At 35.0% G+C, this 13,682-nt stretch overlaps 1 protein-coding gene across 1 annotated transcript in view; it reads left to right on the forward strand.

Moving 5' to 3' along the window:
- Positions 1 to 13,682, forward strand: part of RAB21 (RAB21, member RAS oncogene family) — a 39,192-nt gene that overhangs the window by 10,369 nt on the left and 15,141 nt on the right. Inside the window, exons 2-4 of the mRNA XM_077913850.1 lie at positions 3,301 to 3,360; positions 4,150 to 4,257; positions 7,918 to 7,981. Of these exons, the coding sequence (XP_077769976.1) occupies positions 3,301 to 3,360; positions 4,150 to 4,257; positions 7,918 to 7,981 (232 nt within the window). The remainder of the gene's footprint in view (positions 1 to 3,300; positions 3,361 to 4,149; positions 4,258 to 7,917; positions 7,982 to 13,682) is intronic.

Consider the following 13,682-nt stretch of genomic DNA (forward strand, 5'->3'; position numbering starts at 1 on the left):
CTTTTAAAAATTGCCTATTCAGGGACACTTTTTTCTATTATCATCAATACCGATGAGCATCTTTCCATAAAAGTGTATACCCATTGTTCCTTAGGAGATACTTAACACTGTTCCTTAAAATCACCATGGGAAGGTGGTGGTAAGTTTCCAAGGAGATGGTGAAAAGGAAATGGTAGGGCTCTGTTAGCTCTAATTCATTCCTCTCTACTGAGAAATCCCAAAATATCTCATGACAAAAAGGTTATTTTGGTATTAGCTACCATCAGGGATGTAGTTCAGGCAAACTTACTAAAAATGGTATCTTATTAGCCTTTAATGACTTATGGTAAGTTTTTTGTTGTTTTGTTTTGTTTTTACTCATAGAGGCTTTAGGAAGGTAATTTGGCATACCAACTAAAGTATGAGGTGAGACCAAAGGTATTATAATAATACGAGATTGGTCGTCAGAGAACTCCAGAGGAAATAGGGAAGACAAGTCTTGGTAGTTTTTTGGAATGTGGAATGTCAGGGGAGGAAGAACATTCAGTTGATGATACTTCTAAGATTATAAAGCTCAGTGACTTGGAGAATGTGATCAAAATACTAAAGTTGGAATGGAAGGCCAATTTCAGAAGGAAGATCAGTTTAAATTTAAATATATTTGAGAAGAGAGGCGTTTAAGTTGACCTACCCTATTAAATATTTGGATAGGATTCAGATTTTGAGTTTCTTTATATAGCATTGATATTGAAACCATGAAAATGGTTGAGTTCAAGTAGATTACACAACTAAGTGGCAAAGCTGAGATTCAAAATCAAACTTCTGATTCAAAAATTTTTTTTTTTTTTTTTTTTTTTTTTTTTTTGAGAGAGAGTATGTGTGAGAGTGGGGTGGGGAAAAGGTGACAGGAACAGAGAGAATCTTAAGCAGGCTCCACGCTAAGCCTCCTCATGACCCTGTGATCATGACCAGAGCTGAAATCAAGAGTTGGACTCCCAACGGACTGTGAGCCACCAAGGTGCCCCTCACAGTTTATATTCTTAGTTTCTGTGTTATAATGAGTGGGAGAAGTCCTTTGTTCACATTTATTATCAAAACATATATTTGGTCTTCTCATTTACCAGGTTACCTCCTTTGTTATTTTGCCATTTATTTTATACCCTGTTCTATGTAGTCTTTATTTCATTTAATAAAATTTCTTTAGCATAGTTTGGGTTTTGAAGGAAGATGTTCCTAGATTTCATCTCAGCTCTGCCATTTGTATCTATTTTTGTATTCCTTAGTTAATTACTAAAATCATGTGCTTTTTCTTAATTCACAATTTCCTTGGTGTACATACAACAGAGAATTCTTCCTGAAATCTAGGCTCCTCCTTCAGTGATAATTCACCATCCTAGTATTTTTTCTGTTATACCTTACTTCTCTGTACTTTATTTTATATAGGTACACCTGACTGTGACTGTGTCTGCATAGCTTTAGACTTGGCTCTCTATTCCTTTTTTTAAAATATGTCAGCTGACTCTGAATTCTGATTATATTTCTTCTCAATTACTCTGAATTCTGTTTTCTCTTTTCTATCTTTGTGGACTTGATGCAGGCCCATTTTGTTTTTCTCTCCAACTTAGTAATCACCTCCTGTCTCCAGGTTTAGACATGTCCTTTCCAGTCTACCCTCCCTTCGTATCCCACAGGATTCTCTTAAAATATAGATGTTATACTTCCCCACTGCTTCAGAATCCTTCAGTGATTCTCCATCATCAGCAGTAGTATTCTTTTTAACGCTTATTCCTTAGGATAAGTTAGGCGTTTCTCCAGGGAAACAGGTCAGACAAGTTTGGGAAATGCTTGTATAGATGTAGTTAGCTTTTCTTTTGGCAGAATCTTAGGGTGCTAATGTATATTTTGAATGTATAAAGGGAATACAGAACAACATGCTGCATTTCCCAAATCTGACTGTAGTACACACTGTAAAAAAAAAAAAAATACACGTGTAGTGTCTTGGAACAGAGTAATCTGTTTACTTTTAATCACAAAGTAAAGTCCATACATCTAGACATGGAACCTTAGCACTTTTTAAAATTTATTCAGCCTTAGCCTATCTTCGTAGTCTCATCTCTGGCATTGACCATACTAACTTGGAGTTCTTCATGGGGAGGGAGTTACGTCTTTCAGGCTTCAATGGCCTCACCCATTTGTTGGAAAAGCCCCTACTACTCCTAAAGGGGCATCATCACCATCTCTCTGAAGCCTTCTTTGACTCATCCAGACCAACTTTACACTTCCTTTCTTAGGACTATTTTATTTTATATTTAATTTAAATTTTTTTTTTTTTTTTTTGACTCAGGACTCTCTTTAGAATATACTTGGCAAAACCCTCCCATTTTAACAATTTGTCATAATACTGTTCTTTACATATTTATTTCTGCTATAGTTTATAAACTCCTTAAAGACTGGAACTGTTTCATTTCTGTGACATAAGTACCTGGTATAATTATCAGATACAGGTAAATAATTGAATCATAAAATAATTGCAGGAATATTTCAAATAATAGTGGTATTCATACAGTTGAGTCAATTACCAGTTAATATATCTTCTATCTTATTTAGAAATCTCTTAGCTCTTTCTATAATGAATAGGTAAGATGACCTCAAATTAAATGCTCTAAGAAAATATGTTGGCTAATTGAATTTAAATAAATAAAAAGTAAATGCTTTAAGAAAAAATTTGGGCAGCCCTGGTGGTGCAGCGGTTTAGTGCCGCCTGCAGCCCAGGGTGTGATCCTGGAGACCCGGGATCGAGTCCCACATCGGGTTCCCTGCATGGAGCCTGCTTCTCCCTCTGCCTGTGTCTCTGCCTCTCTCTCTCTCTGTGTCTCCATGAATAATTAAATAAAATCTTTAAAAAAGAAAAAAAAATTTATGGGGAAAATCTAAGAAAATATTTAATTACCATTTTTTCTTTCTTTTTCAAAAAATCTTTTTGTTTGTTTTTATTTAAGTAGGCTCCATGCCCAACATGGGACTTGAACTCATGACCCTGAGATTAGAAGTCACATGCTCTACCAACAGAACCAACCAGGAGCCACATTTTTCATTCTGTCTTTCATAGCTTGTAATCATAAAACAAAATACCATTTTTTAGATTAGAATAAAATAATTTTCTGTCTTCCATGAAAATAATTTTTGGTCATTAATAACTCAGTGATTACTTTTTCTCCCAGATAATTTGAATTTCATATTGAGATTATTATTCCATCTATAATTTTTAGGGTAAGAAACATTTTATATGAAATATTGTTTAATGTGTATCTCTTTTCTTAGGCATCATTCTTAACGAAGAAGTTAAATATTGGTGGGAAAAGAGTAAACCTTGCTATATGGGTAAGTTAATCTTTTCCATTGATTGAGAAAAGACTTCTGCTATTCTTTGTATTCCAATAACTAATTGGCTCAAGGAATAAGAATTGAAAAATTCAAATTCAAATAGAAATTTGAATTTCTGGATTTTTAAAAAAAGTTTAGCCAAAACTTTTTTTTTAATGAACATTTTTTCTAAATCAGGCTAAGAATTATACAGTTGTATACATGAATATTACATATCATAACCTTTGAGCTGGGAGAAGGGTAAACTCAGAGGGATTCCATGTCAGAGAAAGTACAGGGTGGATAGACAGCCTGACTGGTCTGTCTTCCCCTCTGTGTTTCCATTCCCACTTTTCAAGGGAATGGCTAGGAGAGTAGGGCAAGGGTAATGCATCAGAGTATCTTTTGGCCAGTAGTCCTGGTATGAAAGTAGTCCTCTTTCCTTAATCTTCTTCCTCTGTGGGGAACCTAAATTTAGGGCAAGGCCTATTCCTGGCTTATAATACCATCTTGGGCATTCTGATCCTCTAACAAATAAACTTTTTTTAGTGGGGGTGGGAAGTTTGCTGAGGAGTAAGAGGGTTGGGAAGGGTAAAGTAACTTTTGTATAATGGTAAAACATTAAATACTGTTTGTAACATAAATTTTTATAAAATGTATAAATTTTATACAATGTTTTTTTTTTTCCTTTTAACAGTGCTTTGAAGTTACCTACCCCACTTTCCAGTTAATCAAAAGTTTATTATAGTTGCAACAGCAGACGTATTTTTTTCTTCTGATCTAATAAGTGTTTGTTGCTTTACTTAGGATACAGCAGGTCAAGAGAGATTCCATGCATTGGGTCCAATTTACTACAGAGATTCAAATGGAGCTATTTTAGTTTATGATATAACAGATGAAGATTCCTTTCAGAAGGTATTCTATTTACTTATGGATCGATTACTTAAATAGAATAACAACACTAATTTTTCAAGTTTCCATTCACATGGTATTGTTTGCTAATTGTGATTAGTCTTGGTTTTGAAAGTAAAACTTGTGCATTAATGGTTACCACTCATATTTCTTGATGTAATATTTAATTTATGTTTACATTGTGAATAACAGTTACTGTTTATCACAATGCTTTCTCAGATCTTAGGAAAGGGAAATAATTTGAAATAAAACTATAAAAATCAAGGGGCTTGTTTTTTCTCCTTTTTAAAGAAAAATCACACTTATTTCTTGATTCCATATACACTAGGCACATAAATACTTGGTATAGCTGCATAGGCTCCCTAATTGTAAAGAGGAAAAAGAGCTTAAACTTGATTTAGCTTTTCCTTTTGACAATTAGGGAGCTAAATCAAGTTTAAGCTCTTTTTTCTTACTAAGTGTCCTGGAGGATAGAATATAAAATTTAAAGGACATTCTAGGTAGTATTTATTTTAAACCTTTTTCATTATTTTTCACCCTCTCTTTTTTATTAAAGATTTTATTTATTTATTAGAGAGAGGGAGAGAGAGGGAACAAGGAGGAGGAGGAGCAGAAGGGAAAGCAGATTCTCTGCTGAGCAGGGACCGCTACCCAGTTTTCAATTTCAGGACCCAGGATCATGACCTAAGCCGAAGGCAGATGCTTAACCCAGCTAAGCCACCCAGGCGCCTGTCACCCCTCTTTTTTTTTTTTTTTTTAAGATTTTATTTATTCATGAGAGACACAGAGAGAGCTAGAGGCAGAGACACAGGCAGAGGGAGAAACAGGTTCCATGCAGAGAGCCCCATGTGGGACTTGATCCTGGGTCTCCAGGATCACGCCCTAGACTGAAGGTGGTGCTAAACCGCTGAGCCACCTGGGCTGCCCTGTCACCCTTTCTTTCTTTCTTTCTTTCTTTCTTTCTTTCTTTCTTTCTTTCTTTCTTTCTTTCTTTCTTTCTTTCTTTCTTTCTTTCTTTCTTTTTACAACTATTGGTCTTGTGTCTTTTTTTTTTTTTTTTAAAGATTTTATTTATTTATTCATGAGAGACATAGAGAGAGAGAGGCAGAGACACAGGCAGAGGGAGGAGAAGCAGGCTCCATGCAAGGAGCCTGACGTGGGACTCGATCCCAGGATTTGGGATCAGGCCCTGAGCCAAAGGCAGATGCTCAACCGCTGAGCCACCCAGGCGTCCCCCCTCTTTTAAACATACACCAGAAATGTAGAATTTTTAAAGTTGTTTGGAACCAAAAATAAATTGATTAAACTTCTCTCTGAATTCTCATCACAGTCAGGATGGTGATTAATTATTTATTTCACCCTTCCTCCTAAAGCCCCTCTTGGAATAAATTTGTGAAGGGTATGTAACTAAAAGGATTAATTTCCAAGGCAGAAAGTTTACTTACCTTGAGTTACAGGTTTGTTCTGTTCCTGTTGAAATCACTTGCCGTTTTAGTTTCAGGTGAGTTATCTTTTTTTTTTCTTTTTTTTTTTTCATTTGTTTTTCAGTATAGCTGATGAAGCAACTATACAAGTTAGTCCTTGGATTATTACATATGGGAAAATTTAGTTCAAGGAGTAGAAAAAGGAAATAATAAGTAACTTGCAGGTTTAATGATACTTGAAAAATTTATTTGAGAGCTGTCATTTGTTGTCCCTTCTTGCGTTTTGAAATGGATAGAAATGGTTTGTTTTATTGATTATAAGAGAAGGTTGAGTCTTTTAGATTGAAAAGCGACCATTTATCTCTTTCTGCATAACAAAACCCCCAGAACTTGGTACTTAAACCAATGTTTTATTATTTCTCATGATTTTGTGAGTTGACTGGGAAAGTTATGTGGTATCATTGGAGTCACTCCAATGAACTTGGAATTTGGTTGGGCCAGGACTATCTAGAAAGGCTTGTTCTTCTCCATATGGCCTCTCACTCCCATCTGGTGTCTCATCCTCCAGTGCTCTCTCCACATGCTCCCTCATTCCATATTCTAGACTAAGCTGTTTATACGACATTGGGATCCCGAGAGTAGCTGCCAGGCCGTCTTAAGGCCTAAGTCTGGAACCGGCATAGCATTACTTCTACCACATTCTTTTGGTCAAAGCAAGTTACAAGACTAGCCTAACTTCAAACAGAAGGGTAATAGACTCTACCTCTTGATGAGAGGATTCGTAAAGAATTTGTGACCATCTCTAACTCACCACAGAATGTATGGGGGTAATGAATAGGATGCCTGCAGAGGGGATCTAATTGCAGATGAATAGCAAATTTTTTTTAAAAATTGGTTAAATTTAGTAGGTTATGATACTACCTATCCCGGGAATAGAGGAATACATAATTTGATTCTGGTATGTTTCCTTAGAAATGATGAGGATGTACAATTTATATCAAATTGTCACATTTTTCTTTTGGGACATCAACTAGGAATGTAAGTTTAGTAGTTTTCTAAAACTTCATGTACACATGTAAATGAAACAAAAAGATGGGGCTGTACTGAGAAAACTGTGGTTCAGTGCTCTGAGAGAGATAACCTTTGCTTTTACTAAGGTTTGGGGTTTATTAAACACAGTTCCTCTGCGTTCTTGCAGAGAACAGCAGTGTGGAACTGTTATATTTATATTGTAGGATCAGATTCTGGCAAGTGCTTACTTACCACATATTTAATGTAACTTATGTAGTTTAAAGATGTGTATGTATTTTTTTTAGGAAGATGTAGAAGTTCTGTGTGATTTGATTACATGGAAATTAAATTCCATTACAAAAAAATGAAAGGAGGTATTCAAGTTTGTTCTTTATCCAATTTTATTGTAGTCAGTATATTTAAAATCATGAGTTCAAAAGATTAATTTATTTAATTTGAATGTACTCTCCAACTGTGCCTACTCCTGTGCTTCTTCCATAGTGAAGAATCTCTTTGTTACTGGAGTCTTTGTATACCAGTGGTTGGTTCTCCACCAGGGTGTGGCAATGTCTGGAGACATAACTTTGGTTATCCCAGCTGGAGGGTGGTTCTGGTACCTAGTAGGTAGGAGGCCAGGGATGCTAATCATACATTGCACAAGACAGTTCCTCACAATAAAGAGTTAACCTGAGCCAAAATATCAGTAGTGTTGAAGTTGAACACACCTGTCCTACACTAAAGTATAAAAGTTTATTTTGGTACTCTTTTTGGTGCCCATATACGTTTTTTTCCTCCTTTTAAGTGTGTAACACAGAAGCTTCTATGCCCTCTAATTTGGAACCCATTGGAGTACAAAAGACTTTTAATTTAAAGATTGATGTTCTTAAGTCCAAAGTGACTCTACAAGCATTTGTTATCAGAGGCTGGAGTTGATATGCTTTTGCTCTAGCAAAATCTGTGAAACATTTATGAAAATTTAAAGTTAGTCGTGTTTTTGTCTATACCTCCATACAGATATAGAGAGAAATCATTCCATTGGACGTTTGTTATGTTGTGATTTGCAATATAGTTTGTCAGTAAATGATCCTACAATTAATCATTTCTAGTAACAACTAAATATATGGGCTGTTAGACAAATCCTGTGGTGTTTTGACAATGTGGAGTTTGAGGTATTGTAATGGTAGTTGTAACAGGATTTATTTTAATATTTACTCTTTTGTATACACAGGTAAAAAACTGGGTCAAAGAATTACGGAAGATGTTGGGAAATGAAATCTGTTTATGTATAGTTGGTAAGCATCATCACTTTTTTTAAAAAGATGTCCTCTGTTTCAAAAAAAAAAGTGCTCTGTTTCCTTAATGTTTTATTAGAGAATAGCAAATAAGTAATTCTCATTTTTAAAGTTACATGAGAAAGGAAGAAGAGTGATATTTTAATGTTTTAGAATAACTTACGATTTGTAAGTCCTCTTTCAGGAGATTCAAACTTCAGGGAAGACCTTGGGGAGCAAGTGGGAAACTAACCATGTAAAGTTTCAACTCCCAGCCTTGCTTCGATTTGCTCTTTAGTTTTTTTTTTTTTTTTTTTACCGTTAGATTTTCTTTAGGAAAAAAATTTAGAAACTACTTTAAAATAAAAGTAACAACTAAGGCTACTGTTCTTGTTTTATACATTTAACTAATATACGTTTTTGACAAATTTGACTCCCAAGGTATGAGTAGTTCTTGATACGAAGGTAGAGGAATACTCTGACTGGGTAGAATGAAGGAGCTCTAGAACGCACTCTTGGACTTTTGGAATTTCTCTTTGGTTTCCTTTTCCTTTAGATGATTATTTCTGTGATAACTATTGAGCAGTGAAGTATACCAGACACTATGCTGTGTTCTTAGTAGACATCATCTCATGTAATCCTTATGTTTTCATGGAAAAATTCCTCTCTCCAGAGGAAGCTGTGTCCTGGAGGTATTTAGTAACTTGTACAGTATCAAGTAGCTGTCAGAGATGGGATACGAATTGAAGTCATTCTGACTCCTGTGTGTTGGTATTAATCCCTATGATGAATAGCCTCATGCTGTCGTCTTTCTTCTTTTCTGCATGATTGGTAGAGTAAAATGGCCTAGAAGAAACCAGGTCAGTTTTAATGGTCGATGTGGGCACATTTGACTTTTTAAAGAATTTTTATTTTATTTATTTTTTAAGATTTTATTTATTGAGATAGAGTGAGAGAGCGCTTGGGAGAGGGGCAAAGGGAGCCGGAGGAGCCGACTCCCTGCTGAGCAGAGAGCTCAGTGCAGGGCTCCATCTTAGAACTATGGGATCCTGACCTGAGCCAAAGCCAGACGCTTAACCAACTGAGCCACCCAGGAGCCCCAAGGATTTTTTTTTTTAAACTAAAATTTACATTTCTTACATTGTATCATCATTAGATTGGTAAACTCCACAGTTCCACATCAGGGTGCATGTCTGGGCTTCAGGCCAAGGAAATGATCTGACCTCCTTTCAAGTCTAGAAGCTAGATGTTAGGTTAGATGGCAGGAGTATTTCAGAATGGAACCCTGTAGTAGTAGACCACATGGGAATTTAGGTCAAAGCGTTAGGTGGACTTTAGTCTGGTTTTGTCTGGTATCTGGGACTTAGTGGGAGTAGAAGTGGCCACAGTATGAATGACTAAAGATTTGATCATTTGGGATTCTGGTTATCTCTCAGAGGAGGGAAAGAAATGACTAACATATACTTAAGCCTCAAGAGTTTACTTCACCAAAGTTACAAAGTAACATTTTTCAAAAAATAGGTGGATGAAGGTTATGAGTAATTAATTTGAACTATATATTCTTCATGTTCATATTATAAGAAGGTTTAGGAATATTGGATCTGGTAGCTTATTATCCCAAGTAGTGTTAGATAATCCTCATTTTAATGTTATATAATGTTTATTAATGATTGGTATAAAGCATAAAAAGCTCTCCTTTTCTGTTGGCAAGTGTGACATGGAATTTTAGTTGTAATTCATTGTTGAAAGAATTTTGAGAGCCTATTTATCACAAAAGGAAAATTTCACAAAGTTAATATATCTGTGTAACCAGTAACTTAGAGGTCTCACCTGTGATTCTTTTTCATCTCAGCACTTCTCCAGCTGCCTTCCCGTCACCATCACCCACCTCCAGACACTGTCTTGACTTTACTGCATGGACTAGTTTTGTAGAATTTTATATAAATGAAATTATATAGTATGAACTCTTGTATTTTTTTTTTTTTTTGCTTTAGATTATGTTTGCAGGATTCCTCTATGTTTTTGTTTTTAGTTATAGTTCATTTTATTTTCTTTGCTCTCTCGTACTTTTATAAATATTCCATAATTTATCCTTTTGTTATTGGTAGGCGTTACATTATTATTATTATTATTTTAAAGATTTTATTTATTGAGAGACACACAGAGAGAGGCAGAGACACAGGCAGAGGGAGAAGCAGGCTCCATGCAGGGAGCTCGATGTGGGACCCCGGGGTCACGCCCTGGGCTAAAGGCGGCGCTAAACCACTGAGCCGCTGGGGCTGTCCACATTATTTTTCCATATATTGATTTTCATTCCTTTTTTTTTTTAAGATTTTATTTATTTATTTATTTATTTATTTATTTATTTATTTATTCATTCATTCATTCATTCATTCATTCATTTGAGACACAGAGGGTGAGGCAGAGAGATAGACTGAAGGAGAAGCAGGCTCCCCGCAGGAAGCCCGATGCAGAACTCGATCCCTGGACCAGGATCACACCCTGAGCCGAAGGCAAACACTCAACCGCTGAGCCACCCAGGCGTCCCTCATTCTATTTTTTATAGTAGTTCAGTGTTTATTTGTTCTTTATTGCTAAATTCAAAATAATAAAGCATCTTCCCAAGATTGTGATGAAAATTAAATAATGATTTGGAGATCACTTGGCATAGAGAAGTCATTTGACAAATATTTGTTCCTTTTCCTCTAAATAAGACAGCCCTTCAAACATTTGGACAGTTCACCTGAAGCCTATATTCTCTGGTCTTTGATTATTTTTCATTTGGTCTAATTTGTAGACATTCTTATCATCCTGATTATTTTTTCTTAGGTTTATTTCATTGTATAAGTATGTTTTCTACACTTGAACACTAGAATCCAAACATTGTTGAGTCAATGTATACTTAAGTGGCCCTCTCTTTTAAAAATTCTCCCATTATCATTCTACCAATGTTGCCCACGATTGCATATACTATTTAGCATCTCAATTCAGTGTCTCTTTTACATAGATTATGGTTAAGAGAAATCTGAATCACTTTTTTGTAAGTATTGCTCTTCTGTCAAGCTTTTTCCATCTTTTGCTTGTATAATTAAGTTATTTAAACCTAAGTGTAGGATTTCAACTTGTCATGTTTCTGAATCTTTTCATGTAACATGGTTCACTAGGTTTTTCACGTAAATTAAATACTTAACTTTCTAGATCCTTATGTAAACTACTTATAATGTGATAACCAGTAATGGAAAACCCCATACTTTGCTAGCAGAGATTTTTTTCCCTTTCAGTTTTTGTTACTCCATTGATTAGTACTTTTAGCTGTGGTTGCTCTACTTGATAACATTTTGCTTCTAGTCTGTCCTTAACATATGTATGTTTATTAAACAAAAAGTTACCATTTATTGAGTTCTAGTTACTGTTCTAAGAACTATACATTTATGCTTTCATTAAGTTTTCTGATAACACTACAGAAAGGTATTGATTGTTGCCATTTCCATTTCACACATGAAAAGTGGGCTGAGAGCTTGATACTTTCCAAAGTACATAGCTAGTTAGAGGTAGACCAGGGTTTTTAACTTTGGTTTATCTGCTATATCAAGCCTATATTCTTAACCAGGACTATATTGCTTACTGTGTTACCAGTATAAGAATAAGTGAATGACATAGATATGGTCCTTGTCTTCCCAGAGCTTATCTTGTAGAGAGAGGGAGAAAAACAAGCTATTATTGTATATTACAGTAAATGCTATGAAGGGGGAAATACAGAGTGCTGTGATAGCATTAAAGCAAACCTAACTAAATTTGGGGGTGGAGGGATGTTAAAGGAAGACTTTCTAGAGTGTCGGATTAACTAGATGAAGCCAGCAGGGTGATAGTAAAAAGTGTGTTGCCTATCATGGGCTTTAATTTTCTAATAACAGTAATAATTTTCCATTTGATCATTCACTCTGATGATATAGGTTATATTAACAACTCTTTATTGAGCATGTACTATATGCCAGGACTTTTACATAATATTTTCACATCAACCATGCTAAGTTTGTTAGCTACATTTGTATAAAGTGATACTAAGAGAGGGTTAGTAATTTTCCCCAAGTTATATAGTTATGAAATGATCCAGGATATAAAAAAGCAAACAAGTTTTATCATGTTTAAAGCCTTTGAAAGCTTCTTTTGACTAGCCCATATACCATCCAATCTAAGCCAAATAGGTTTCTAGCCCTTTATTTCCATTAGGACATCAGCCCTTGGCAATGGGTATATTCCTTTCATGTTCTTAATTTAAATGTGTATTTATAAAGAAGATAAAGTTTTCACTGTTCTTAACAGGGTGGCTTTCCCCCCTTCCTCTCCAATAGCTTTAGTCCTTTTCCCCCCTAATCTTTATTCTACTGTACTTTGCTTGGCGGTAATCCTTGTTTTCAGATGTTTCAAGCCTATTAGTTCCCTATATAGATGCATAGTAGTATTGAGATAGATGAGTGTCAAAGCCTTAATCCTTTAGATGTCTTGCATTTAAAAAAAATTTAGGTTTTGAGTTTTGGAAAGCTATCAGTCACCAAAATAGTTTTTTGAGACTCTGCTATCCTTTTATTAACACTGATTATTGAAAGAAATAGCGGTTAACAAAACGTTTTTGTTTAAAAGAATAATTAGGTTATTAAAATAGGTACCTGTTTTAATGATGACTAAATTTATTAAAGTTAGGTCAGTTTAAAATATTTTTAGAGAAGAAAGCAGTATCTGAATAATTATCCTCAAATACTTGTTTGAGGCAGTACTTAAATTATCTTTCTCTGTCCTCATTTAAAAAAAAAGTTGATAATTCTGGTAGAATTTGAAAGCAGAGGTATTAAAGATTGAGAAGAACAACATAGGGGTTTTAATTAATTGGAACAAGTCTCCTGTTTTACCTTTTTAGAGTGGGAGAATCTTGTGCCTCTGTTGTTGGAACCACCAGCCACTAGGTGGTGCTTTTTGCATTCTTCATAACATAAAACAACTTGTTTTTCTTCTGGTGACTATCAGGTATATTGGCTGTAGTATTTAGCAAATTTAAAATTTTATTGACAAATACAATGTAAGAAATCAGAACTAATATGTTCTTCTTGCTGAGCCAAATAGATAATTATTCAAAGAAGGAAGAGTTCATTACTGAATCTGTTGGTAATCATTGATAGTTACCTGCAACTGCCCATGATTGGGTGCTGGGGTTATTTGAGGCCCTGCATATACAGAACCTCTGGGCTTGCACTTCTCAGTTATAAGCATTGCATCTTTCTTTGGGTGCTTACTTCAGTCCTTATCTGAAATTGTCTTCTAGATTCTCTAAGGTTCCAAGAAAAGATGACCTTATTTACAAAGGTTTTCTCCCCCTGCCCCTTATAAGTTATAATAGAAGAAATGAAAATATTTATTTGAAATATCCTTCCTTAGGGCATTTCCCCCTTTTTTTCTGTTATTTCCATTACCTGTAGTATTCTATGTGTACAGCCAACTCACCTTAACCTCTGCCTTGTATTTCATAAAGAATCTACATTTTGCAGTTTCTTCACTTTTATTCTGGTGGCTTTTCAGCATAATCTGTTTTATCCAATTGTTTAAGAAGAGTTAAGCTTAATTTTCATAATTTTAAATTTGCATGATGTGCATATATTAAGTTTTCTCGTGTTAAACAGTACAGGTTCCTCTCTTGGTACTGAAGTTTTTTAAAGGCCATATGTTTATT

The sequence above is a fragment of the Canis aureus genome, chromosome 11 (genome assembly GCF_053574225.1).
Source record: "Canis aureus isolate CA01 chromosome 11, VMU_Caureus_v.1.0, whole genome shotgun sequence".
Classification (NCBI taxonomy): Eukaryota; Metazoa; Chordata; class Mammalia; order Carnivora; family Canidae; genus Canis; species Canis aureus.